General features: G+C 55.4%; 8 protein-coding genes and 2 non-coding genes across 10 annotated transcripts; 6 read left to right on the plus strand and 4 right to left on the minus strand.

Moving 5' to 3' along the window:
• The first annotated feature begins 55 nt into the window (after positions 1-55).
• On the plus strand, positions 56-1,936 carry EV422DRAFT_287658 (Endonuclease/exonuclease/phosphatase). Its single transcript, XM_053066011.1, has 5 exons — positions 56-240; positions 319-455; positions 525-681; positions 756-844; positions 923-1,936. Exons 2-5 carry the CDS (start codon positions 320-322, stop codon positions 1,834-1,836), a joined length of 1,296 nt encoding a protein of 431 aa, XP_052921493.1. The 5' UTR covers positions 56-240; position 319; the 3' UTR covers positions 1,837-1,936.
• A 309-nt stretch (positions 1,937-2,245) lies between these two features.
• EV422DRAFT_287673 (WD40-repeat-containing domain protein) lies at positions 2,246-3,882 on the minus strand. Its single transcript, XM_053066012.1, has 3 exons — positions 3,710-3,882; positions 3,235-3,615; positions 2,246-3,147 (listed from the first exon to the last, which is right to left on the minus strand). The coding sequence occupies exons 1-3, from the start codon at positions 3,807-3,809 to the stop codon at positions 2,258-2,260; spliced, it is 1,371 nt and encodes a 456-aa protein (XP_052921494.1). The 5' UTR covers positions 3,810-3,882; the 3' UTR covers positions 2,246-2,257.
• Positions 3,883-6,465: 2,583 nt separating this feature from the next.
• Positions 6,466-9,999, minus strand: EV422DRAFT_287712 (uncharacterized protein). Its single transcript, XM_053066013.1, has 3 exons — positions 9,422-9,999; positions 6,726-9,125; positions 6,466-6,668 (listed from the first exon to the last, which is right to left on the minus strand). The coding sequence occupies exons 1-3, from the start codon at positions 9,673-9,675 to the stop codon at positions 6,650-6,652; spliced, it is 2,673 nt and encodes an 890-aa protein (XP_052921495.1). The 5' UTR covers positions 9,676-9,999; the 3' UTR covers positions 6,466-6,649.
• Positions 10,000-10,685: 686 nt separating this feature from the next.
• Positions 10,686-10,758, plus strand: EV422DRAFT_t145. The gene has a single exon. It is a non-coding gene; the product is annotated as a tRNA-Phe (tRNA).
• A 1,423-nt stretch (positions 10,759-12,181) lies between these two features.
• EV422DRAFT_t146 lies at positions 12,182-12,254 on the plus strand. The gene has a single exon. It is a non-coding gene; the product is annotated as a tRNA-Phe (tRNA).
• EV422DRAFT_545591 (HSF-type DNA-binding-domain-containing protein) lies at positions 12,234-14,533 on the minus strand. Its single transcript, XM_053071465.1, has 3 exons — positions 13,843-14,533; positions 12,581-13,607; positions 12,234-12,465 (listed from the first exon to the last, which is right to left on the minus strand). Exons 1-3 carry the CDS (start codon positions 14,116-14,118, stop codon positions 12,386-12,388), a joined length of 1,383 nt encoding a protein of 460 aa, XP_052921496.1. The 5' UTR covers positions 14,119-14,533; the 3' UTR covers positions 12,234-12,385.
• Positions 14,534-16,277: 1,744 nt separating this feature from the next.
• Positions 16,278-18,087, plus strand: EV422DRAFT_509757 (uncharacterized protein; the record flags this gene model as incomplete). Its single annotated transcript, XM_053068872.1, has 6 exons — positions 16,278-16,365; positions 16,512-16,917; positions 17,314-17,502; positions 17,602-17,770; positions 17,815-17,934; positions 18,034-18,087. 6 exons carry the CDS (start codon positions 16,278-16,280, stop codon positions 18,085-18,087), a joined length of 1,026 nt encoding a protein of 341 aa, XP_052921497.1.
• A 1,026-nt stretch (positions 18,088-19,113) lies between these two features.
• Positions 19,114-21,086, minus strand: EV422DRAFT_287773 (kinase-like domain-containing protein). Its single transcript, XM_053066014.1, has 5 exons — positions 20,744-21,086; positions 20,466-20,647; positions 20,147-20,370; positions 19,898-20,074; positions 19,114-19,804 (listed from the first exon to the last, which is right to left on the minus strand). The coding sequence occupies exons 1-5, from the start codon at positions 20,863-20,865 to the stop codon at positions 19,286-19,288; spliced, it is 1,224 nt and encodes a 407-aa protein (XP_052921498.1). The 5' UTR covers positions 20,866-21,086; the 3' UTR covers positions 19,114-19,285.
• A 1,365-nt stretch (positions 21,087-22,451) lies between these two features.
• Positions 22,452-23,776, plus strand: EV422DRAFT_545602 (uncharacterized protein). Its single transcript, XM_053071466.1, has 2 exons — positions 22,452-22,707; positions 22,786-23,776. The coding sequence occupies exons 1-2, from the start codon at positions 22,607-22,609 to the stop codon at positions 23,711-23,713; spliced, it is 1,029 nt and encodes a 342-aa protein (XP_052921499.1). The 5' UTR covers positions 22,452-22,606; the 3' UTR covers positions 23,714-23,776.
• An 865-nt stretch (positions 23,777-24,641) lies between these two features.
• On the plus strand, positions 24,642-25,701 carry EV422DRAFT_287840 (uncharacterized protein). The gene is made up of 3 exons (XM_053066015.1): positions 24,642-24,697; positions 24,804-24,913; positions 25,033-25,701. Exons 2-3 carry the CDS (start codon positions 24,911-24,913, stop codon positions 25,531-25,533), a joined length of 504 nt encoding a protein of 167 aa, XP_052921500.1. The 5' UTR covers positions 24,642-24,697; positions 24,804-24,910; the 3' UTR covers positions 25,534-25,701.
• The last annotated feature ends 11 nt before the right edge of the window (positions 25,702-25,712 follow it).

Below are 25,712 nucleotides of genomic sequence, written 5' to 3' on the forward strand. Positions count from 1 at the left end.
CGGCAGGAATGGCGTTAGGCGCGACGGATAATACCGTGCGCTGGGATTCCCGAAGGCACTGTTACGTCCCATCGGCCGGCGCGGCAGCGACAGGGCACAATCAATCGAGGCACTTCAGCACTAGAAGGGGCGCTGCAAGGGGAATACCTCCAATCAAGGCCGGGCGAGATACGCCATTCCTGCCTTTGACCAGGTCCTGGATACCTGATGAGCCCGAAAGCAATATGGATGAGGAGAATGGTGAGCGAGTTGTTTCAGACATCATTCCATATCAAGCCGTACTTATGTAACCTTGCGCCATACAGTTCACACTTTCAGGATGATGACGTACAACTGCCTCGCACCGTCTCTTTGTGATGCGAACATGTATCTATACAAGTCACAGCAGCGCGCACATGGACGGGAAGTCATCGACTTTTACACCCGGGGCCCCAGGTTGATCAAGGAGATTGCAGGTAAATTGCACTCATATCTCAAATGAGTTTACGAGGCGGGGACCTTACACATTCAATCTTTCTCGGCAGCCCAAGATTGCGACATCATATGCCTGCAGGAGGTGGATGAGCGCCACTTCACTTCTTTCTACGAGCCACAATTGAAAACATACGGATATGAAGGGACCTTCGTTCCTTGTACTGGGACAAAGACGGATGGATCGGCAATCTTGGTCAAAACAAGCCAGTGCGTATAATTGGTTTATCGATTTTCGAAGTGGGTTGCAGAGGTTTCTGACCTCTTCTTTGTTCTTTTTCAAGGTTCACTATGGTCGAATTCCGTCATGTTCAATACCATCCACACAAACACAACGTTGGTATTGTTTGCATTCTTCAGTCAGTAAAGACAGGTGGGTGGCGCTTCATATTCCCGCGTGGAATGATGGCTTTCCTTCCTCATAGCTGTACTCATCTATCTGAATACCCAGGTCGGCCGATATGCATCACGACCACGCACATCCTTTGGTCACCCAAAGGCGGCGAAACTAAACTTGCGCAGCTCATGCTTCTCATGCAGAACATGAAACACTTGATTGAGCAGCATGAAGTGGTTTACGGCATGAACCTGCCCGTTCTGTTGTGCGGAGACTTCAACATCAACCCTGGCAGTTTCATCTACAACTTTTTGCGAGCAGGCCGTGCGGACATGAAGTCCGCCATCCCCAAAACCATGTCAGGCCAACTAGCCGACAAACGTCGAGGCACCGGGCTGGCGAAAGCGACATGGTCGGTCATCAAGGGCATGTTCCCCCTCAGCGTCTTTGCAGCCTTCCCGCAGATCGGCGGCGACACCACCGTACAAGCCGACGGCTGGCTGGACTGGTGCTCCATCCCCACCTACTCGGGCACAGCGGCCAACGGAGCCTGGATTCACCAGCCCTCTGACTCCGGCTACCCACCCGACACATCAGACGCTCCCCTCATCGCCCGCCACCCCTTCCATTTTCTCTCCGTCTACGCGCCCTACAACGACCCGACCACCGGCGAACCCTACTTCACCACCTGGCACGAAGCGGACCAAGAAGTCGTCGATTTCATCTTCATGGGCGAGCTCCGCAACGAAGCACGCTCCCGCGCAACGACCACCACCCGTTTCGTACCGGGAGAATCAACCCTCAGCGCCGACGGCCTCAACCCCAGCCTCTCTGTGACGCAAGCCGATGCGGCGCCGCAGCAGATGACGCTGCTGGAGTGTCTGAGATACCTGAAACCGCCCCGCGCGAGTGAGACGGAGAAGATGCCGAATGCGAATGTGCCGAGCGATCATGTGATGCTGGTGGCGGAGTTTAGGCTTAGTGGGGCGAAGGGGTTTTGTGAGGAATTTGGGGATTTGGGGTTTTAGGGGATGCCCCTTTTTGGAGTGGAAGCGAGGCGATGCGGTGGTTGGAATGATACCCATAGGTGGAGCGTAGGCCGGTTCATGAGACGCCGACGATCATGGATGCCCGAAAAGTAACGCACGCTCTACTCGACACCGCTCTAAACCTCGAAAATACCCTCACACATATCGCCGTCAACTCCCTTCCTTACTCGCAAATCTCATGCCTTTCTGTCGTTGTTCTTGTATAGGGCGTTTTTGTTTGCAGATCTTTCTTGTCTATAGCGCATTGAGATATGCTGTGCGTAGTTTGCAGATATGGATAGGGAGTTCGCATGCGTGTTTTCGTAAAGGTTCGAGGGGAGTTCATGTACATACTGTATATACAAAATTTTGCAGCTTTCACATCGCCCCTTCGTAGTGCTGCTACTGCACGATTTTTCCATCACAGCTTCCACGCAACAACAATCCCATCATCCCCCGACCCCAGCACCACATCATCCTCCACGATCCGGATGTCGCGTAGAGCGTTCCGGATCCCCTCAGCGCGTGCATCCAGCACCGCAACCGTATTTCCCCCCTCAAGATCAACCGCCCGCACAACCCCATCCCCAAACGCACACACTCCGACACCTTGTTGTGTCACCGCCATCGCATAAACACTCGCCCTTGGACTCCCCACCTCCTGCGCAGGTACATCAACCACCTGTACTGCCCTCACCACAGCGAGCGAGTCCGCATCCACAACCTTCACGGTCCCATCCCCACCCCCCGTCGTCACCAACCCCCCACCCGGAATCGCCAACAAGTTCGTAACCCCACCTCTATGCAAACTCTCATTCTTGCGCACACACCTCCCCCGCTCCGCAGACACGCGCAAATCAAACCTCCGCAAACACCCATCCAAGTTCCCCGCCGTCGTCAATATCTCGGGACACGACACAGCCGTCACCACATGCCGCGTCGCCCCCTGATGCGCCTGGATACTCGTCACCGGCCGGCTCATCGCAACCCCCGTATCGAACACGCATATCCGCCCGGACTTCGTAAGCGAGACCAGCCTGGCCCCGTCCCAGCGGAACCCCAACACCGGGTTCCGTGTCGCGGCCATGTAGTCGCCGCGGGCGAGGGCGCCGTCGATGTCGCCGCCCCAGATTGCGAGCGGCGTGTGGGTGCGGAGGGACCAGGCGCGGAGGGTGCCGTCGTAGGAGGAGGACACAGCGATCGAGGAGGGCCCAGAGGAGCAGGCGAGATGGGTGATGGAGCCCTGGTGGCCGTGCAGGGGGGTGCTGGTCGGGAGGGTGGGGTGCCAGAGGTGGAGGGTGGAGTCCATTCCTGGGGGTTTTGGAGGGGGGGGGGGGGGGGGGGGGGGTTCAGTGTTTTATTTTCCGACAAATAAATGTGGGGAATGGGACACCTCACCCCCGCTGACGACCCCGCCTCCACCCGGCACATACGCGCAACACGTCACCCACTCCGAATGCCCCGCCGTCTTCCCGTACAGCGTGCGCACCGTCCGCAATCCCACCCCCGGCCCACCCACCACCCCCCGCACGACGGTCGCCTCGTACAACGCGTGGTCGGCGCACCCAACCACCATACACCTCTTATCGTGGTCGTAGTCGGCGCACATCAAGGGCCGGTCGGAGAGGGGGAGGGTTGACGTGGGTGGGATGATCGGTGTCTTTGGAGATCGGGTGGTGGGGAAGGCGAGGGATGGGAAGGGTGCGTCGGGCGAGTGGAGGGCGTATGCGGTCCCGCCGCCGGTGGTGTGGGGGAGGTGGGTGGGGAGTGCGGGTGGATCTGGGATGTGCAACATAAAGGCGGAAATGGTCAGTGGCGTTTCGGATGTGGAAAAGGGCAGTTTCTCTTTTTATGCTTTGCTTTGGGGCCTTACCGTTGGCGGCTTTGACGACTTGGTTCGATACGCTGGGAGACGATGGTCCGCGGCCTTTTGGTGTGGGGCCGGCGCCTCGTGCGTTGATGGATTTGCTCATGTTTGCTGTGCAAGCGTGGTGCCAGATCGGACGTCTGGAAATACGAAAACGGGTGGCAGCAAGCGGAAAGTTGAGGGAGGCCTCACGCGTCATGGAGCGGACGGGGAGAGCGCGCTGTCAAAAGGCCGTCAGTCCAGCCGTGTTCACATTCCTTCTCTTAACGACAGCCCCAACGAGTTCCGCCCGGAACCGACCCGCAAACCCTCACCCCACGCACTCTCTCGGTTCATGCGTGCACAGCCGACCGCGGGTTCATCGTGGGACTCACACCCTGATCCGCGAATGCGGCGGGCGGCGAGCGGTCCGCAACTTATCAAAACCAGTCAGCCCCATTTGGGAGGCTGTGACATGCACGGGGGGAATGAAGTCGGACTCGTACCTCCGGCGACACTGTTCAAATGGTTTTCGCATTCGGCATTTCATGTAACAACCCACGGCTTCTAGTACACACACCTTTCTCATTTTACAAACGATCATAGAAAAGCGTATATGGTAGTATCAGTAACGCCGTAAAACGAAAACAAAAACATTCAGTATCAGTCTCAGTCTCAATGTCTACACAAAAAATCTAGCAACATGCATGCATGCAAAAAAAAAACAAGCCAAAGGTCTAAAGTAAACGCTACGCATAACAGTATCGCTACGGCTAAAGCCAGGTGAGGGTACTGACAACAAAGCCCAAAGCCACAAAAAAAGTGAAAGAGTCCGATACGCCGTTCGAGAAGAAACAAGAGTATTCACCACCTCCCGCGTCTCGCAACCGCCACGCCCACCGCCAACCCCGCAGCCGCCACAACCGCAATCGGCACACCGGCCGCCCGATACACCGTCATCATCGCGTGTCCGATATCATGCGCGGTGTGCTGATCGTCGACGGTCGATGTTTCCGGTCCCAGGAGTGGCGTGAACGATGTCGCAAAGTCGGGGGAGCTCGTTGAGGAGGCCGAGGAGGCGTGGAAGAGGGTTGTTGCGAGGAGGGTTCCGAGTGTTAGACCGACTATTGAACAACGATAATGCATTGTCAGTGATGCAGTACAGTGGCAAACGAGTGATATGAGATTATTTTTTTTTTCAACGTACCAACAACACCACCCCCAACCCACGCACTCCTCCCGCCATCCCTCGGATCGCTTTCCCCTTCCTCACCCAGCACAGCAACCAACGCCACAGCGGCGCCCAGGATCGCCACGACTCCAAAACACACCGCCGCGAACCCACCCCCGCTTGCTGGGCCGGTGGCGTCCACGTCCACAGCCATCAGCACGGCGCCGGCGACTGCGATCACCGCGCCGGGGAGGGCTGCTCTGTTCAACGCGCTGGAAACGGTCGAGAAGTGGCTGGAGCGGTTGGGGAGTGCGAGGAGCAACACAATGGTGCTCGCGGCCAGCGCGGTGCCGATGAGGGGGTACAGGATGGACGGCGAGGGCGTGCATCCACACAGTGAGACGCTGAGGGGCGGGTATCGGGCAAAGACCGCGAATGCGGCGATCGCAAAGGTCTGTGCGGCGATGGAGGCCAGTAATGGTGTTGTTGTTCCCGCGATTCCCGAGGCGGTGGAGATGAAGCGGTGGGCAGCGATGGAGAGGGAGAGGAGGGCGAGGAGGAGGAAGAGGCCGAGGATGCCGCCCCAGACGGGTCGGGAGACGGCGGTGGTGGGGGACGCGATATCCAGCGCGTCGAGTTTCGGGTCCGCGGCGCGTTTGGTGAGGGTGGTGTTGCTGGCTGACGCGGCGGGGACGACGTTGGCGTTCTTCAAGCGGCATTGGGTGAGGATGGCGTACCGTTCCGCATCGGCGTCACCGAGCGGGCCGCTATTGTCGCCGTTAATGTCGCCCGGTTGCCCGCCGCCGCCGCCGACCGCTGAGGGTTGTGGTTGGCTCGCAGTGAAACTCGGTGCGCCAACACCGGAAACAATGGCGGTAGGCGCGGGCGTGATCCCCGAACTCGCCGTAGCAGACGTACCACTCACAGTCCCGCTCGTCCCTGGCGTCCTCGATGGCCCCACCGTGGGTGTGATAACCACCGTGCGTGACCCGACAACCGTCGTAACAGGCCCAGGAGCGGTGGGCGTGATAATCACCGTGCGCGACCCGACAACGGTCGTAACAGGCCCCGGAGCAGTAGGCGTAATCACCACGGTGCGCGACCCGACAACAGTCGTAACCGGGCCCACAGTCGCTTCCGGTATGCCCCCTGTCACCGTCGGAGGTATCGCCGTCGTACTCCTCCAAGCGCCACTCACAAACGTCCACCCGGGTCCATGCCTCACAATCACCGCCCCAACCTCATTCGCCTCATTCGCGTCATTCCCACCCGCCTCGGTCGGCGGCCGCATCCCGCCCCACACAATCGCAGCCGCCAGCAACGTCAACGCCACCGCCAGCAGGGCGCTCGTCACCAATCCCGCGCCTTTCCTCCCTGTTGTCGTCGATGCGGGCGGGTAGAGATGTCTCCTCATCCGCGTCTGCCACATCAACGCGCCCGCAAGCAGCGTGGCGCCGCCCGCCAAAACCGCCGGGATCCCAAACACCCACTTCCAATTCCCCTCCCCGCTCCTCAACAGCGCATGCGCCCACACAGGCCCAACAACCAACCCAACCACCACAGCGACCAGAACCAAAAACGAGTACAGCACCGTCCGTCGCGTCGTGTTGTTCTTCCGGATCACCGAGAAGGACAGCGGGAGGACGCCCCCGCTGACGAGGCCGGCGCACGCGTGCAGGAGGATGACGGCGTTCCAGGAGGTCGTGGCCGTGTTGAGCGCCGTGAAGAGTGTAAGGAGGATGAGTGAAAACGTCAACGGGCGTGATGGACTACCAAAAGGGGAAAAAAATCAGGGGTCAGCAAAAAGCCCTATAACTTTTTATCATTTGAGAGTGCAGAACACAGGATTTTTTTTTCGGGTTGGTTACGTACCCCAGCATACCGCCGATATAAATCCAAACAGGCACTCCCCCGACCCCCGGCACCAGAAACGCCATTTGCGGAAAGCCCGCGGCCATCATGCTCGTCAGCCCGGGTCCGAACGGTGGGGCGCGGATCATCATTGCTGCTGTCAGGTTCAGGACTGACCAGGTTGAGATGTACGCGAGGGATGCGGCGAGGGATACGAGGAAGGCGAGGAGGCCCGGACGGTTTTGGTGGGTTGTTGTTGTTGTTGTGAGGGGGTTGGGTTGCGGGTGGGAAAGGGAGGAACGGGGAGGGGCGGCTTCGACGTCTTGAACTTGGTAATGGTGGGGTTCCGGGGGTTCGGTGTCTGTTCTATCACTGTATCGACGGGCCCACATGTCATCATCTTCATGTTGCCGCCCGTCTCCCAGAGTATGATGCGAAACATCGTTCTGCGATTTACTAAACTGGTGTTTGGTGCCCAGGCCCGCCGCATACCCAGTCGGCCTGCTAGCAATATCGAGGGATAACCGTCTCTGCTGCTGGCCTTTGGACGCCTCCAACCACCTCGGCAACCCCCTTGCAACCGGCTTCACATACGCCCCCGGATCAGTCACCGCCACCTCGGCCCGGGCGGCAATCACGTTGCGCAGATGGCTCATGAGCGAGGACGTCGATGCGTTTAAGTCGTTGTGGGCCATCATAACCTGGTGACCCGTATCCTCGGCGGATTTTCCAGTATACATCGCCTCCGTGACATCCTGGGACCGACGCAGATCGCCAACCCCGCTATCGACAGCGGTGCCGACCCCGCTCGTGCAGGTGTCGGAGTAAGTGGAGTTACGGACGGTATATTGAATGGCATCCGTGTTCAGGGTCCCCCCGTTAGGTGACAGTTGCCCCCGGGCGTTCATGATCTTGGCAGATATCGCTTTGGCTGCCGAAAACTGGGGTTGTTGTGGTCGGTCAAGTGTGTCGTTACCGTAGGATCCCAGAATCTCGCTTACCGCGCGTGCTGCATTCACGTCCTGTGATGGTTCACGGGAAATGCTGTCGACGCCCTGCTCCTGCGAGATCCTGAGGGACCGAGTACGTCGTTTGAGATGGGGACGCGGGCCGGGCTCGAAGCCGCCGTCGACTGGTTCTGCAGCGGGTGGGGCGATGGGCGGGGTCGCTTGTTTGACGTCTAGTGGAGGTATCTCGGTAAGATGGGCTGTGGACGCGTCGGTCTTTGGTTTTGATGGTGCCGTGTCTGTAACCACGACCGTAGCATCGGCACCAGAGGGAAGAACCTCGGTGACGGGCGTGGAGGGTACAGGTAGTACATGAAGCGTGGTTTTAGGCGTGTATGAGATATCGGAAGTACACGCCTGAGCTGTCGGCAAGATAAACTCCGGAACAATCGCGTCGGTGGATTTAGTGATCCCGTCTACCTCGCGGTGCGCGTTGATTTCGATTTGAGATGTATAGCCCTGCGCTGTCGGTACGATGAACGTCGGGACGATCGTTTTGCACGAGCTGCTGATTCCATCTACCGACCGGTGGTGGGCGTCCTCTTCGACTTTGACTTCCGAACGGCGAGCCTGAGCAGTCGGCAGAATGAACGTCGGTCGAATCGCATCAGCACTCTGCACAACCTGATCAACCGCCCGGCCCTTGCTCCCCTCCACATCCACAGCAGCCACGGCGGCGACGGGGAGGATATACTTCACACCCAATGCCGATTGGGACGTTTGACGGCGGATGGAATGAGCAGGGGATACGGGTGTATGAATGGTTTGTCCGGTCGCGTCCGGCATGATGGTGTTGAGCCACATCTGTACGTCCTGTCGCCGATCAGCGAGTTCAGATTTTGCCAGATGGCGTTCGGAGAGTTCACCGGCTGTTCGCGCATGCTCTGGGACGAAGCGGGGCGATCGTTCTTCGATTGCAACGTGACTCTCGGCAGGAATAGGCGGGGCAGGTAAGGGCGGCGGCACGACGTTATTGATCCTATGCCCAACACCTAACCCAAGTCCAATCCCCACAAGGCCATACCGATGTCGATTGCGCATGGCCGCCTTTGACAGATTCACAGGCTCTGATCGGGTGGTGAGCACCGTCTCGCCCGACGTGGATTCCGCGTCCTCGCTCTCATACGCGTATTCGGATGTGGGGTATTTCGCTAGGATGCGGGACGGGGACGATGTGGTGCTCATGGCGTCGGTGCTGATCGTGCGGCGGAGGAAGGAGGAGGTTGGGGCCGAGGTGCCGTTGCCTGGTTTTTGGCGACGTGGTTTGAGGCGGAATGGGGATGAGGCGGTGCCGACGCCGGCGAGGAAGGGGAATTTGAGGGCGTCTTCTTGGGAGTCATCGGGGGTGTGGGTGTGTGGGGACCGCGCGGGTGAGGACACTCGGACTGGTCTCTTCCTCGTTGCTTCCCGGTACCTAATAAATGAGCGAGAGTCGGATGGATGAGTAAAGCAACGGAAGAGAAACGAACGAAGCAAGGTTGGCTGGTTAAGTTGGTTGGCTGGTGGGTCCATGGTTCGGTGGATGGTTGAAACGACATCCTGCTCGCTCCGCTCGCGACGAAGAGGTTAGGCTGCGTGTGCTGAGCTCGCTTCGCTCGCAAAGAACTAACCCTCGCCGGCGCTCGCTGAGAACTGCAGTTATGGGAAACGTTGCGCCTTTGGCGCAATAGGAACTCGCTCCGCTGGCTCCCTCCACTTTGCGGTACCTACCAAAAAGGCGTTGTCGTCCCCTCCCCACTCTCCAGCACAGGCGGGGTCGGAAACGGCACCCCCACCCCGAGTCCCACGGGATATTCCTTCGTCGCGGTGACGTGCCAAGGAAAACTCTCTGGCAGGTCACCGTTCTCTAGTCGGAGAGGGGTTGTTGGGGTTGCGTAGTGGTGCCATGGTTGAGAGTTGTCGTTGGAGGAGGAGGAGGTGGTTGTGGTGGGGTGAGTGTCTGAGGGGGAGTGTGGGTCGGCCATTGGGTGGAGTGTGGGAATTACGGCGGAACTTGAGTGGGTTTCTTGAAGGAAAGGTAGTGATGCGAGAGCGCAAGAGGTCTTTTGCTTTTGTGACGATAGAGGTAGGGCTGGTGGGGACTCTATGTCGCCATGTGCTGTGTCGTCCTATCCTGCCCTGGGTCTTCCCAGTCCGCCTGTTGCGTTGCAAGGCTGCAGGGACGCTGCCCAAAGTCCCTCCCAAAATTGAGCGCAAGCAAAGCCTCCAATCGATTAAGTTGCTACCCCCCACGAATGACGCGCCTCAACTGGTAACTCAACTCAACTCAACTCAACGCACTCAACTCCCTCCCTCAACGTCATCCCTCCACCCAACCCTGTCTCGCAACATAATAAGAATACCGTCTGAAGCGCCAGGTAGCGCCGGACAGAGAGACATAAACGCAGACGGTCTTCCATAGCATAGAAAAATCACACCTCCAAAGAACACCCGCAACGATGCTCAAAACAATCCCTGCGGCGCCGCGGCTGCGACCGCATCAACACAGCTCGTGCCTGACGTGCATCTGTTCCCGGGACATATTGCCTGTGATTCGAATACCGAGAGCGAGTTGGTGGTGCCGATTGTGGTGGGTGGGAGAGTCGTGGGGGTGTTGGATATTGATTGTTTGGTTAAGGGGTTTGATGAGGAGGACCGGGTGGGTGTGGAGAGGTCGGTAAAGGTGTTGGTTGAGACTGCCGGATTGAAAGAGTGAATAGAGAGGAAGGGTTGGGGGATGAAATGGCAGGACATTTCGTCTGCATCTGATTTCTCTTCACTCGTTTGGACCAGAGCCAATCACCTTCTAATGTATTTGGCAGGGATAGACCTCGCCCGTGCTGAGACTCACTCTGTGTATGGTACGGGAAGACAGAAAACCAGGCCGGAGCCCGCCCCAGAAGCAACAGATATCCTACAATCTGATAAGAAGGTTCCTCGAGGGTTGCCACCACCGTACAGGTCTCCATTCTAGAAGAGGTCGCCCTTTCAACCAGCTTCCTTAGCTCAGTTGGGAGAGCGTTAGACTGAAGATCTAAAGGTCTCGCGTTCGATCCGCGAAGGGAGCATCTAATTATCTTTTTTTCCTTTTCATTCTGGCATCCCTCTCGGCCTCCTTCGTCCCTTTTCCTTCTCCTTTTTCGCTTCTGAAGCCCCGCCCAACCCCAACCATAATATGCACCGCCGGCTTCTGAGCGACACACATGCATCTGGACGACGCATCTCGCACCTTTGCGCCCGTCTCGGAATCGAACAATCCCTACCGGTTCTCCTGGAAAAATCCATGGCGAAATGGATAAATCATATCGAGACCGGCTGAAGCCACGAGAATGTATACCAAGGTGTACAAGTCCACTTTGGCATCGCTCTGCTTTCTCGTGCCAAAATGATCCGGATCCTCGACCAGCGATTTCCATGCGGACTCGATTCCCTCGTGGATGATGCTCAGAAAAAGTACTTCCGCAGAAAATACTCCGTTATGCATAAGAAGGAGTATTATCCCACTGTCACCCCATGCGTACAAACGTAAAAGTGACACCGCCAAACAATCAAAACACAGTCCTGCTGGACCGCACTCGCGCAGTGGACAGTACGTGGGGAGATCTCAGAATGGGCGTATCGATCTCCCTGCCTCTCCCATTACACGGAAAGCGAGCGGCTCTGCCATTTGAGCTCACTTCCCCGGGATGAAGCGTGCATTTTCCGCGTACTTCTCAACGCTCATCCCTGTCCCTATCGCTAACCGCTACTTTGCCTTTCACTACCCCTAGATCGTCTACCTATCCCTATACCCAAGCCGTATCCCCCTACGCTACCCCTCCCCTCCTACACACCGAGCTCCACCTCCACCTTCACCCAGCCCTCCACGCGCGTTCCCTCCCAACAGCCACCCTCACAACTCTACCCTGCCTCACCACAAGGTACCTCCACAACGCCGCCTCGTACGGCCCATACAATATCTGCTTGACGGGGGGCATGTTGGGATGGGCTAGGTTGTCTGGGTAGGTCGTGTAGGTGTAGTGTTGTAGTTGTCGTCACTGCACCCCGCTATCCTCAACATCACGCGAGGAATACGACACAAAGGCCTGCGTGATGCGCCCCCAAGTTCGTTCGTCGCTCGTGGCTTCCAGATGCGTAGGGGTTGAGCAGTCGTAGGGTGCAATGCGAGACGGCGGCGGCGAGAAGTGTGAAGTGTGCGTCAAGATGCGTCCCATCTAGCGTCTAGCCGTGCAGTGTATGCGGTGAAACCGAGCGAAGGTGTGGTTGCTGTGTGTGCGAAGTACTTCCATGCGTCCGTGGGTGATTCCAAGCCGAGTGCCCATGATGGCCAACAGGAAGCTTGTTCTTTCTTGGCTCTAACTGCGAGGGGGAGCCTGTTCAGGGAAACGCCACGCGCAAAAGGGAGGTGCATCGGGCGTCATAGGGTCACTTCCATGCCGGGTCACGACGTAAAAAGAGTGGCCACAATCTCGGCAGGCAGAATTTCAATCAGCTTCCTTAGCTCAGTTGGGAGAGCGTTAGACTGAAGATCTAAAGGTCTCGCGTTCGATCCGCGAAGGGAGCATTCCAACCATCTTTTTCCTGTTTTTTTCCAAACCTCCATAGTTTTTGTCCCATGCAACCTCTCGCTACCTCTCGCTACTTTGGGAAAATCTGCGAAAGGCATTTCCTTCATTTTTGTCTCTCAAAAAGGGTTCATTGAACGCAAACATAACCGAAGAATAAAAGTTTATACATCAGAAAAAGATAGAGGGCTCGCTGCCGGGGGGTATCAAGTATGCCATCATACATCGTTTCAACAAGTTCACCGACTCGCAGGACTAACAGGACTAACCAGCGCGCCCTGCGCATCCCTCCCCCCATTCACTTTGGTCGTACTGCTGAACGAAGCAAGGACCGCGGGTGGCGGGAGGCGGATCTTCGATGCAGCCTGTGAGACGGGAGGGTAGGTGGAAGAAGAGGTGGAAGAGGCTGTTGGTGGTGGGGACATTGTGGTGTTGTTCTTGTGGTGCGACGTCGAGGAGAGGCGACGTGGATGGGTGTCCACGGGGTCGCGATAGGGATATTCAGAGGATGATGTGTGGACTCTTGATTCGCGTTCACGATTCAGGAGGTATTCGACGTCAGTGCGGAGTTTCTCCCCGGTGCGCTTGGCGTCGCGGATGTCGTGGACTAGGGTTCGGACTGTTGCTTCCAGGGATGCGAGATGGCGAAGGAGGTCTGACGAAGCGGTGTGAGGGGCCGTGGGTGGGGAGATGGATGGGGAATGGAGTTGTGTTGGGGGAGGGAAGAAGGGTTGTGGTGCGGGCGGCGCGGGATGCGGGCGGGAGTGGGTGGGACGAGGTGGGTGGGAGGTTGTTTCGGCGATAAGGGCTTTGCAGGATGGGAATGGGGAGCGGGGGTGGTCTTGTTGCTGTTGATGGAGGGTGTGTGTTGAATGAGTTGGGGAGGCGCGCTCAGCATCGCCGTGGTGGTGTCGACGACGGTCGTGTTGCGTTGGCTGCATGTTGGGAGATGACACATGCGAAGCCGGGCGGGTATACTCAAACTCCATGCCCGACGCCGACGACGTGCGCCGTGTCGGTAACTGTTGTTGGTGGTTGTGGGCGAGGTTGGCGACGGACATGGACGGCGGGCGATGGTGTTGCTCGTGATCGACTGTCATCAGCGATGACGACGAGGACGGCGATCGGCTCATCTTATCACGTTCAGGAACAGTGGCAGGAGCCCCCGCGGTGGTGTCATCGTTCCGTTCCCTGAGCGCGGCTTCGGCCTCAAGTCGTTCCCTTTGTGAGCGCTGCAGCTCCCTCAACTGCACCATCTGATGCTGGGCGAGTGTACTCGGTTTCCGGCGAATCTCTTCAACAAGGTCCGGCCGGAAACGAATGAATTTCGGGTGCGAAAACTCCCTGGGTTCCTGAATTCGAAAGGAGGCGAAGCAAGGCGAAGGGGAAGCGATGGTTAGATGGATGAGCGAAGCGAAGGTTGATTGGTTGGTTGAAACGATAAGCGAATAAGGAGGTTGGACGAAAGGAATCTTGCGCCTTTGGCGCAATGTGGCTCGGGCGAGATTAGGTCCTCGCTTCGCTCCGTATTACAGTGGTAGGCACTCGCTCACTCCTTTCGCTTCACATTCGCTATCGCTCACATACCTGCTCTCCAGTGGGAATCAATCCCGCAGCAGTCAAGCTCGGATGCTGCCTATGATAGCTCCTATTCTTCTTGTGAAACCCATAAAGGTTCAATTGCCGTACAAAGCTTGTATAATTGTTATGCTTGAATACTCTTGGAAGAACCTTCTGGGCAAATCCGGGACAATCGATAACGAGGAACGAAGTGCCGCAGGGCGACCAACGTATGAGGTTTGCGTGTGACTCGTCTTCGAGGATGCGGTGCAGTTTTTGCACAAAGGTTGTTTTTTGGACCATTGCGGTGGCTGGTGGACGTCGGGTCGATGAGCGAGGCGGTCGTGAAGAAGAAGTGTGCGTTCGTATCCGTGTTCGGTGTGTGCAAGTGAGCTCTCGGGAGACTCGAGGTGGCTTGCAGGTGGTGAATGTTCTGACACGGAATGTGGGCTAAATAAGCTTTTTCAGAGTTTTTGACTGTTCTCTGAGCCCGCAGCAGGTGGGTGGGTGGGGAGGCCCTCGTGTCTTATATAACGAGGGGAACGGACGCGATAAACAGGGCGCTAAACCTTATTCTGGGAGTGCGGCCGTGGGAGGGGGGGGGGAAGGTTCTGTCGCGGGTGACCTCGAGGCTCGCCAAGGGAGGCTGAGTTGCGGTGGGTGATAAGGTATTAAGGAGTTTGCAGAGGGGAAGGAACAATCAGTCTGCAGAACAGGCGGAACACCCCCGTTTAGCTTTTTCCCAGAAGAGAGCCAAACCTTAAAACTCAAGTGATCCCGGGATCCCGCTGCCGATCAGGTGTGACGGTGACTCACGCCTGCTGAAGTGCGCCCTCAGGACTCCAATCTTGTTCACGTCCTGGGTCCTGGGACTTGGGCGCGCCAATTCATCGCGCTCGAGTCCTTGTTTCATCAACGCCGTCCAATCATCCAATGAGAGGACAACGTGCGCTCTCTCTCATATGGTCCTCTGACTCCTCTCCTTCCGCCCGAGTCACGGTTTGCCGAAATTCCCTTGCTGTATAACCAAACACCCGGCGTCGTTCATTCTCGGAACCATTCGTAAAACTTTAAAACTGAAACAACTCTATTTTACGTAAGCGGTCGGATGTTAACTCGTTCCATCACATCCATGAAAGGGCCGGGAACTATACTGGTCGGCCCAAGCTCAAACCTCTCGAGTCTTGGCCGTTTGCACTGACTTACTGTATTCTATAAATGACGGCCTTTCCATGATAGACGGGGGAAAAATGATGGGCTTTACATACCGCGATATTAGAGCCAAGTGGGAGGGTAGAATAATGTGCAATCCCTACTACTCACGCAGCGATACAAGTGCTTTAAATGATATACTGACGCTCCATCCAATCGTGCCCGCCACTCTCACCGCTGCCTGATAACGAGAATGACCTTTGAACACCGCGGGACCTCGGCCGCCCATGTTTTGACAACCCAACGCCTCGAACATAGACTGGTTTGTGCATGGTCCACATGCAACCTTGTGGTGTCCCCCTACGTGTTCTCATATAACTCCTCTGCGGCGGTTGCCAAAATCCCCCCCCCCCCCCTCCGTCAACTCTGATACATCCGTCTGCATGTCCCCACTTCGTGCATTTGTGTCTGTTGGTTATGCTGGGCATCTCGCATCCATCGGCTCAAGTTGTTTCGACCTTCAAAGCGAAAATCCATCGTCAGAGGCGTGGAACTTTGGATGATTCCATACTCTCGGAAAGGAAGGGCCGCCGAAAGAACCTTGTCTCTTTCATCTCTGCTGAGGTAGCTACGTGAGTCTTCCTGTAGACCAGGCCGAGTTGCGCGTCCATTGCATAAACCCCTATTGAACTGTGCGGACAGCTGGCAGAGTGTGGAGACAAACTCCTTGTACGCCTCCATCCGTCGCTCCAAGGGTGCAGGAAACTGGTAGACCTCCTTTCCTGCCATGAACAAGATCTCCGACGAGGTGTAACTCCCAATGTTGCCCAAGATGCGTTGGCTCTCAGTGATTTCGTTCTGGATGTTCCTGCGCCGCCATCCGCGCATGGTGGTGGTGGACTTTTGCTCGAGCACTTCCTCCCTTCATTCCTTTATAGTCCTCGCCAATCAACTTGCACTCTCGTTCCATTGATTTTGCGGGCATGTTGTTGGTGAGGGTATACACTGTCCTCCAAACTGCTCACCCTTTTGTGTGGCATGGAGTTTGGGAGCACTTCTGCGAGACGACAGGACGTGGTGTCCAGCTTCACGCCGGTCGGCGTCCTGTCATAGAAAAAACATACACGTAGTGAATAGGTGTGTAAGTAAAGGACTGGACACAGGAACTCGCATACGGTACTCGCCACCTGGCCTCCAGTCTTCACAAGCACGACCCCATTCGATACTTCCGGGTTGCTCCGAATCCCTCACCCACCTCAATGCTTCGCTCACAATGGTGATGACGATGACCCCTCCCTCCCTTGCCTTCCATGGCGGCGGTGTGCATGGGGGGCGGGGTGGGCTTGTTGGGGCGTTTGCGTAGCACTTCCGCAGCCGCCCGAAGCGTCCAACTTCTGAGTGCGTAGTGGATGCTTATGGATCACCTTCGGTAAGTGCTTTTGTCGCGGATATGCTCCACAAGATCTCCAAGATTCTGCGCCCAAGTTGTTGGTGCTGCCCTCATGACGATCGTCATAATGAATGCACCTCAACCGCCCGTCGAGGGAAAATGATGAGGGTACCCATCCTCCCCTTACCGCAACCCGAGCCTCCAAGTATCCATACATTGCGCATCCCAAACGATGTAGGCGTGTCAGAAACATCTACCCTCGGAACGCACAACTCTGCCCAGCGGGATGATTCCGTCCTACGCTCGAGTGTGGAATTGACCAAGGGCGTCCCACGCACGCCACGCCACTCTCTGTCGAAGACGTCTTCCACCGGTCTCATCGAGCCCAAAGTAAAAAATGTTCTCGTGTTCCCTAGGCGTTTCCTTGGTGGAGGTCGGGAACCGGTGCAAGTGGACCGTCCACAGACGTATTCCCGCGTCCCAATATCAGACGGACGTAATTGGCGTGAAGGTGCACCCGAGCACGGTCCTCGCATCTTCTGTATCATATTCGATCTCGAGTTTTGAACACGACTTCAAGATCCTCGATCCAAAGCCATTTTTTTTTTCACGGGTGCAGCAGCCTTTGCAGCGGTGAACGCCATTGTTGCCACGACCCATGGATAGCTTGGTTCCACTTTCGGACTGCGGCCCGCGTCATACATATTTCCTTAATGATGTTCAACCACCGGAACAGCGGGGCTTTGATGTTCTTGGATGAGTCCTCCGGCCAAGATTGTTATTGCACATCTTCGCCTTTTGCGACGCAAATTCCAGGGAGCGTATAAACTCAGACAAGCGTACTCCTGGGACGAGAGAGTCGATATAATGTCTGTTGGTGAAGTCGGAGTGCTCCCGAAATCGCAACAGGTGTTGCCATAACGTGTATGCATCTCATTGCTGAAATGCTCAATCAGCTCTTTACTGCCTGCAACTGGCGGTCCGCTATGGAGTGTTCCATTTTTGCCATACCGCCCCGACAGCGAATGGGTGATGGAAGATCCAATCCCAAGCATCTCATGTTTGCCAGTTATCATTGGGCCGCCCGACGTTCTCACACAAGGCCGTCTGATCAGGTCGCTGCGGGGTCTCGGATACACAATCAGGTCCAAATCCCGCTTCGTTCCCCGGAGTGCAGCAAGCTCCGAGTCTTTTTCGAACACGGAGGTAAGAACGTCATCCATGTCTTGTTGTGCAATTTGTAGTGCCCTCGTCCGCGGCACCAACAAGGAGTTGCGGGCGCGAACGATCCAGCTGGCTCGGCTGTTGCAAGGGCTGTTCCGTGCTCCCCTCGGCTTCGCTCTCAGCGGCGCCCCTGGGCGGGACATCACAAACCGCAGCTTCCACAGCAGAATCCGCATCAAGGATAGCACCGTGAGGAATTCCTGATCACACTCCACGTCTTCCTGGCCCCACAGGCGATGAGCACCTTCGTGGTGACCTTGGGGTCTTCGCCGGACTCCAAGCCGGTCAACTCTTCTGACACCGACCAGGCGCCTACGGAGTCCCAAAACCTTTCGTATCTCCGCTCCAAAAATGTGCGTCGGTATTCAGGAAGTCCCGGGTACAACCAACGTAGCGTCGCAAACCGGAATACCCTTGCTGACCAATGCCGTCCATCTTCGAATGTCCTGCAGCATTGGCACATCCACGAATGTTCGATCGACAAGTGCCATCAGCATGTCTCGTGATCTCCGTCGCGGGGAGTTGACCGTCAGGCACTGGGGCACAACGTTACGATGTGGTACTGTACATTGGCGGAGTCCTTTTGCAGATGGCGCGCGGATCCTAGTCAAAGATGTTCTCCCACTCGACAAGGTCGTGTACTCGACCATCGTGCTATCGGGAGAAGCGTTTTCCAAGGTCTCCATACTCTTCAAATTAGCAACGACCGGCCAGCTCTCCCAACATACTACTCCTCCAGCAGCCTTAGTTTCATCCAGTAAATCCCCAATACGCTCAACCGGGTATGCCGTCCCCGGAAGTCAGCCATTGTATCCCCCACAATACATAACTCTCTGCGAAACGATACCCGTGTTCCCCCAAGCTTCGGAAAATACATGTACTGAGGAGCCGCGTACATGTTCGGCGTATACGCGTGCTGCTGGGGTTGAGCCCATTGAGATCGTCTCTTGCGGAGGATGATCTTGGCGTGGAGGAGTAGCCGCGGAGTCGACGGATGTCGCAAGGTTGGGACGTTTTCGGACATCCGCGTCAACACTTTCCACAAGAGCCAGCTCCCCACAGCGCAGAGCAAACTAATTCTTCCGAGAAAGGAACGAAACGCCCACGTTACGTTTATACATACAGAAGCTCAGTGAGAGCAAGAGGTAGAGGAGAGGGAGAGAGGGAGAGAGGTTTGATTGCGGTTATGATGGTGATATTCGGAGAAGACTAAGTAGGAGCGGTGGGGATAGAACAAAACGCATGCAGCGGCACGGTGGTTTGGATGGGAGAGGGTGTCTTTTTCGGCACCCGAGCTTTCGCTTGTTGAAAACGGGATTAAGAAGACGGATCTGCGTTGGGTGGGTGGTGTGGTGCTCATTCTTTCGACTACTGAGAGCGGCGAGGGGGATGCCCCATTGATGGGGCTCAAAAGTCTAAGTGGCGAAAAAGCGCGGGTGGGGTAAAAGAGCAGAGGAAAAACTTGAGAAGAGAGGCGCGGGGATGTATGTCGGTAGGGGGTATCGAGCGGAGTGGGTAAGTGGTAGCGGCGAAATCGCAGAGAACTATGCAGTCGGCGTAGCGCCCTCAATCTTGACAGCAGGCGGCTGCACGATCGAATCCTGCGTCTTTGGCAGGGCCATCATCAAGCTCGTGACTGTGATATCCGTGTCCGGTCGTGCTGTTGTGGATGACCGCACGGGTGATGATCCTATTCCGTTAACTTTACAGTTGTTCGCGAGGCGGGCTTCGTATTCTGCGTTCGCTTGGTTTATTGCGTTGGTTGCGCGGGCGTTCTTTTGGGCGATGGCTTCGCGAACCCAGGCGCCGACGTCGACTTGTTCGGTTTCTACACGGCGGAGCCATGGTGAGTCCTGTGAAGAAGAACGCTGTTAGACTCGGCATTGGAGAATGATATGGCCATTGAAACCACGCAACAACATAATCAAGCACGGGGCGCCAATCCCGATAACATACCAACAACTGAGCATAATTCGGCCTCGCCCTCGGGTCCTTATTCAAGCACTGCGCCACGAAATCCCTACACTCCTGGGAGTACTTGTCTTCCGGCAACTGTGGTGGCTCGCCCTGCACGATGGCGTTGATCTGCGCAAGCACCGAATCGAACTTTCCGCCGCCGTAGGGATACCGGCCCAGCGCGAGTTCAACTAGCGAGAGACCTAGGGACCAGATGTCGGACTGGACGGTGTAGGTGGATGCTGTTGCGGTCGTGATTCGTTCGGGCTGGAGTAGGGGAGTAGGATATCAGCATCATATGATGAAGAATGCGTGCCTTCCATGCCTAGCCTCGGCGAGATTAATGGTATATTCACTCACCGCCATGTAACTTTGACATCCGATATTCGTCTTGGCCATCGACTGCTCCAGCTGCCCGCTGACACCGAAATCGCATAGCTTGACGTCTCCCTTCGTATTCACCAGGACATTCGTTGGTTTGACGTCCCGATGAATGATGGAATGCTCGTCCTTCAGGGTCTTTAATCCGTTCACCACCTGTGGGAGAAACGGATGGAGGTATCAACAATCTGCATCGTTCCTTCTGTCCAGTGCTGCCCTTCCACCTACCGCCCACGTAATCTTCCCCAGCACTGGTTCCGGCACACCATCACCATACAGCTTATCCAACGACGCATCCATGTACTCCATACACAGATACACACATGACTCGATGAAGAACGCCCCGTAGAATTCGACGATGTGCGGGCTCTGCGCTTTTTGCAATATATCAACTTCCATCATGATCTGATTCAGCTTTGTTTGGTCAAGCTCTAGCCGGATCTCCTTCATTGCTGTTAAGTCAGAAACAAGGGGATGAGGTCAGTTCTCATTACCACTGCTGACACTTGGGGCGTGGAGAACCCATTTCGTCCCCTCTCTCACATACCCATGGTGACGTTCGTTGGAATATGATGCACCTTCTGCACCGTCCCATACTGCCCCTTCCCCAACTCCTCCAATAGCGTCAGCTCCTTCATGTTGATTTTGTAGGAGTTTCCATTTGTGAAGTCCACGCCAGAGGCATGTAAGACGGCTTTACCGTTGAAGTTCAGTTTCCCGCTTGGATCTCTATTGTGAAGGAAGATGTAGGGTTAGTAAGAATGGACACCGACAACGACGACAACGACTGAAATATCCATGAGGCCTCCCTGAGAAGATACATACACAAACTTCGAAAAGTTCGCAAAGGGCGTCGGGAAGCCGCCCATAGCGGCAATGTTCATCGGCTTATCCAACTTGAATTTCGGGTGCAGACGCCTCCCGGCAAAGCCTGGTGGATTATTCATGACGACCAGTGTGGATTTCTATACGGGCTGCTCCTCAACTCAACAAAGGACTCTTCTTCACAATGGAAGATCTAGTTCGAAGATTGACCCTGGTGACGACGCCAGCGGGAATCGATAGTATGTGCGTAGCACTCGTGAAGCTCTGGAAATCGGCCTCGTGGAAGAATCCGATTCTCCGAACGGAGGTTGAGGTTCTATGGGAAAAATTCTCTGGTCGGGCTGGATGCCGGATGCCAGCGACGTCGAAAGAATGAACTCTGCCCTGCTGTTGCGGTCGAATGTACCTAAGCGACTTGCGCTGAAGCTATTGCTCTAGAGGGAGTACCGAGAGATCCTGCTCGGTCCAGCCCGTCACCGGTGCTGTGCTGGGGACGTGAAACCCGCTGTGATGAGAGTCGGGGGGGAAAGTACCGAATGTGGCCGTCGTAAGAAGGGACGTGAGAATGAGACGAGTGAGCAGGATTGAGGAAAGTGATGCAGATCGGCGGAGGAATGCGGCTGCGGTGTGGGTGAAGTGTAGGTATTTTTTCTCCTTCTGGCCAGTCAGTCTTCCTGCCTGTCTGTGTTCGTGGATAGTTGTTGGGTCAGGAAGTAGTTCAGTTGGGTTGGGGTTATTTGCAGAGAGGGCTTTCTCTGTTGAACTTGCCCTAAGCCCCAGTACGCCCAATAACGCCCAACTGATTAGGCGCCAGTTAAGCAAACGTCTCACCAACACGCGCTGCCTACTACTTAGCCGTCCCAAATCTCACATTCCCCCCACGTTTCTTCCGTGACATTTATTTTAAGCGGGGCTAATCATTTCAACCCACAGATCGCGTCCAAAATGCTAAATATACATACTGTACATCCCATGATGTCGGGTGCGGGGAAATCAGGCTTCGGAAAAAAGACTCCCACATGGTCCATACATACATGGCGGAGGGAGACATGAGCTCAGGAGCCGCTATTTGTGTACTGTACGTACAGTACATTTGGCCTGCATTAGTCATCCATACATATCATATTTGCGGAGTTCCTTGCTCTCGCAGACGGCAAATTTGGCTGAAAAAAAAGTCAGTGTCCTGCCCCAACTTTTGTACATCAATCACGGCCATCACACTTGGTCGATATCAATATATACGGGGAACGGTTATGGAGGTGAGGGCGGCCCCAACAAATACCGCCTGTCAAGGCCCAATCGCCCGAATTCTCGGAATCCATCGGGTGAATGGCGATTGTACCACGACGGGGATGACTCAGTATGTGTTATGTCCGTAAGTGGTTGTTACCTGTGGAGTGCACCCGCCCGATAATGTGGATAGCAACGACTCCCAAGTTCCCGGCGAACGCTCCCGAGCATTCGGGCATGTAATATCCACGAAAACCGAGGATCTCTTGAATACCGGTAAACCACGGGGGTTAACAAGTAAACAAGCCTCGGAATGCATTCGAACCGATTTTTTACGTACAGAATAGACGTAAATTTAAATATGAGTCACGCCCCGTGGCGCAGTTCACATCCCAAACACGAAACGGATGCCTGTTACTAGTTCTGCTGTCGCCTTCTGTCCTCTTCTGCCTTTTCTTCGTCCTTTATGCGTTTTTCCCACGCAAGCTGTATAGGCATTTGCGCATAATAGAATACGCTTTCAGACAGGAGGTGAAAACTTTGGTACTCCACCCATCCCATCTGTTTCCGTAACTTGCCATTCACATTTTCTGCTGGCAACAACATATACGAACTTCTGAGCTGCTAGCAACAATGGCTTTCGAACTTCAGATACACTCTATTTACAAGTGCGCCGCAATCTACCCACCTCATGTGAACCAGCCCTCTCCACCTACCTCGCAGCACTTAAAAATGTACGTAAGAATCATTAAACGAGCCGAATAAGTAGCTGTTAATATAGCAGCTGTTAAAGCTAATAAGTAAGCACGTAGAGGCACCTCCTCAACCTCAACAGACCTTCCCGCTCTCGGATTACTCGTAGCTGTCTGCGATGAGACCTCGTACTTTCACGCACCCGGCAAGCCAGCGAAACCGCATTCGTGTTATGTCGCCCAGTACAATCGGACGACGAAAGAGGCAATCATCTTTCTCGGAACTGAGCACCCTGTGTCGGCCCACCGCTTCTTGCCGGTTTATCAGGGATCGGAGAAAAACGTCGCCGGGCATCTCACAACTATGCCGCCCTACGCACTCCCCAGGGGATTTTATCTCAACTTTACAACCCCACTCCGCGTGTATTTGTATGCTCTTCCCGCTACATCGACCCTCAACTCCTTGAAGAGCACCCTCAGCACCGACACCACCATAACGGCCCCACCGCCAGCAACAATCCCTGCGCGTCCATATGATGCCGGGTCTTTTTGTTTGGATCCCACATCACGCAGAATCTTCTGGGAAGCTCACCGTTCCTACCACATAGAGCGGTGGCGTCGCCTAAACGAAGGCCAACCTGCGAATGAGGATAGCGGATCGGACGATGAAAGTAGTGATGATACGAGAGGGTTGCAAGGGGGTGATGCGCAGAATGTTGTCGCCAGGGGAGGGGAGGACAGAGGCGCGGTCACCCCGGAAGGTCGAAGTGCAGAGAGCGGGAACCAACTTGGGGGAAAGGGTCTGAAGGGTACTCATTATCCGCTTGGAACTGAATGTTGTGACGATTTGGAGTGGGACGATGAGGACTTTGACCTGGCACGCCCTTGTCCTATCGTCCGTCCATCTCGTCACATACATATCGCGGGGGTAACTCACAACCTTGGAACTGAGGGTTGCGACGATTTAGAATGGGACGACGACGATTTTCAGGTGGACCCGAGACGAGCCCCAGCCGGTCTTTTCATTGGTTCAGTGCCAAAAGGATGAAAAGCGTGTTAGTTACACACAGCTTGAATTTGCATACAGTTTTACACTAATTTAGTGTAAAACTGTATGCAAATTCATGTCCTGACACGAATGAATCTTTGAACCAGTAACCTTCTAATCACATCGCCTGCACCGCATTGCCCACGCAACGCCGATAGCAGCCATGCCGTACCTTACACAAATAACCTTCGGCCTCCGCATCAACCGCGCCTCCCTTTTTAAAGCCCTCGAACAACGCATCACCCGCGGCGTCGAAGCCCGAGAACGCGAGCATGGCCCGCCAACCTCCGACGACCATCGCCTCGGTCGGATGAAAGAGATATTCAAATTGTCTCTCCAAGAAGCCCTTTCCAATCTGGAGGAGGAGCCCATCATCCACGGTATCATTGAGGAGTGCGCTGACGAGGAGATTGTAATTGCATTTGGGAGACCGGCGTTTATGTCTAATAGTCTGAAGGTGGGGAATCAGACTACGGCGGAGTTTGATGTGGGGGTGTTTGAGCAGATTCGGGAGCGTTATGGGAAGCTTGCATGTGAGGCGAGGAAGATGTTGGTGGAATTGGGCACTGTGCCGAGCGAAGTTGGGTTCTTCACGATTAGCTTTCATTATTGAGACCCATCCCCGCTCATGGGTGTAGTTTGGTGGGCTGTGGACCCGCAGTAGAAGCAGTGTAGTTTGGTGGGTTCTGGATCGGGTGGGTTACGGGGGCAAAACCCACTAAACTGCACCCTAGCCTACTACTTGCCGATACCGCCACCGAAACTGTGTTCTCTGCTCTGCTTCGTTTAATGCCGATTGTGGGACACGGAGAATCTCCTTATAGTAGCGGGTTGTGTCGGTTTAATATCCAGATGAACGGGATATTGAATTGTGGCAAAGAAGTGCGAGGAACGCGTTGTCACTATCTATATTTTACGCGTGCGTAACCTCCGAGATCCGGTCAAACCGCACCCCCTCTCGCCCTCCTCCCTGCTTTCCAGAAGGCGAGTGTGTACGCACTGCTGCAAAACATAGGGAAGACCGAGACGGATGAGTTTCGCCTCACCGTGACGCTCACTCTTTTCTTTTGTGAACATCGTACATACACAGAGCGTTCGCCGAGAGATCCCATACCCCAAATTTACGCACGCCACGAAGTGCTTGGACTTTTCATCAAACGAGTTATTCCCAGTTTTTCGTTGGAGTAGCTGCACAAGATGGTATGTGGCGGGTTTACGAGCAATGTTTGGCGAGTGAAGAGAAGATAGTTCTCACCGTCTCTCCTTCCCACCTCCCCCCTTCCCCCCCCCCCCCCCCCCCCTCAACCCCCCATACTAAGTCAACAGCCCGCGCCTCCCGCAAAAAGCGCGCCGTCCGCCAAAACTCCAACATTTTCGCCATGTTCGACCAATCCCAAATCGCCTCCTTCAAAGAAGCCTTCTCGCTCATCGACCACGACTCCGACGGCTTCATCGACAAAGAAGACCTCAAGGACATGTTCGCCTCCCTCGGGTACCCCACCGACTCCTCGACGGACAACATGATCGACGCCATGATCGCCGAAGCCCCCGGCTCTATCAACTTCACCATGTTCCTCACCCTCATGGGCGAGAAAATGAGCGGCACCGACCCGGAACTGGAGATATTGCAGGCATTTGAGAGCTTTGATGAGGGGAAGACCGGGACGATTGATGCGGAGGTGTTGAGGGAGTATATGATGAGCATGGGGGATAGGTTTACGGATGAGGAGGTCGATATCATGTATAAGGGGGCCCCTGTCACGGGAGGGAGTGAGTTCAACTATAGGGAGTGGGTTAGGGTGCTGAAGCATGGCGAGTAGGGGAGTGGGAGAGGTCGGACGGATGTGGCTTCCCGCGAGCACTTATGCCTATACGGTACGTTCATTTGAACACCAAAGTGGGGATATATGTGGGGTAATGAAAACAAATTATCTACAAACTATCTGAGTACGCAGACACGATGAAAAGTGGAATATACGAAAAGGAGAGGTTTGAAAAC

The sequence above is a fragment of the Fimicolochytrium jonesii genome, assembly GCF_025526975.1.
Source record: "Fimicolochytrium jonesii strain JEL569 chromosome Unknown EV422scaffold_36, whole genome shotgun sequence".
In the NCBI taxonomy this organism is placed as follows: Eukaryota; Fungi; Chytridiomycota; class Chytridiomycetes; order Spizellomycetales; family Powellomycetaceae; genus Fimicolochytrium; species Fimicolochytrium jonesii.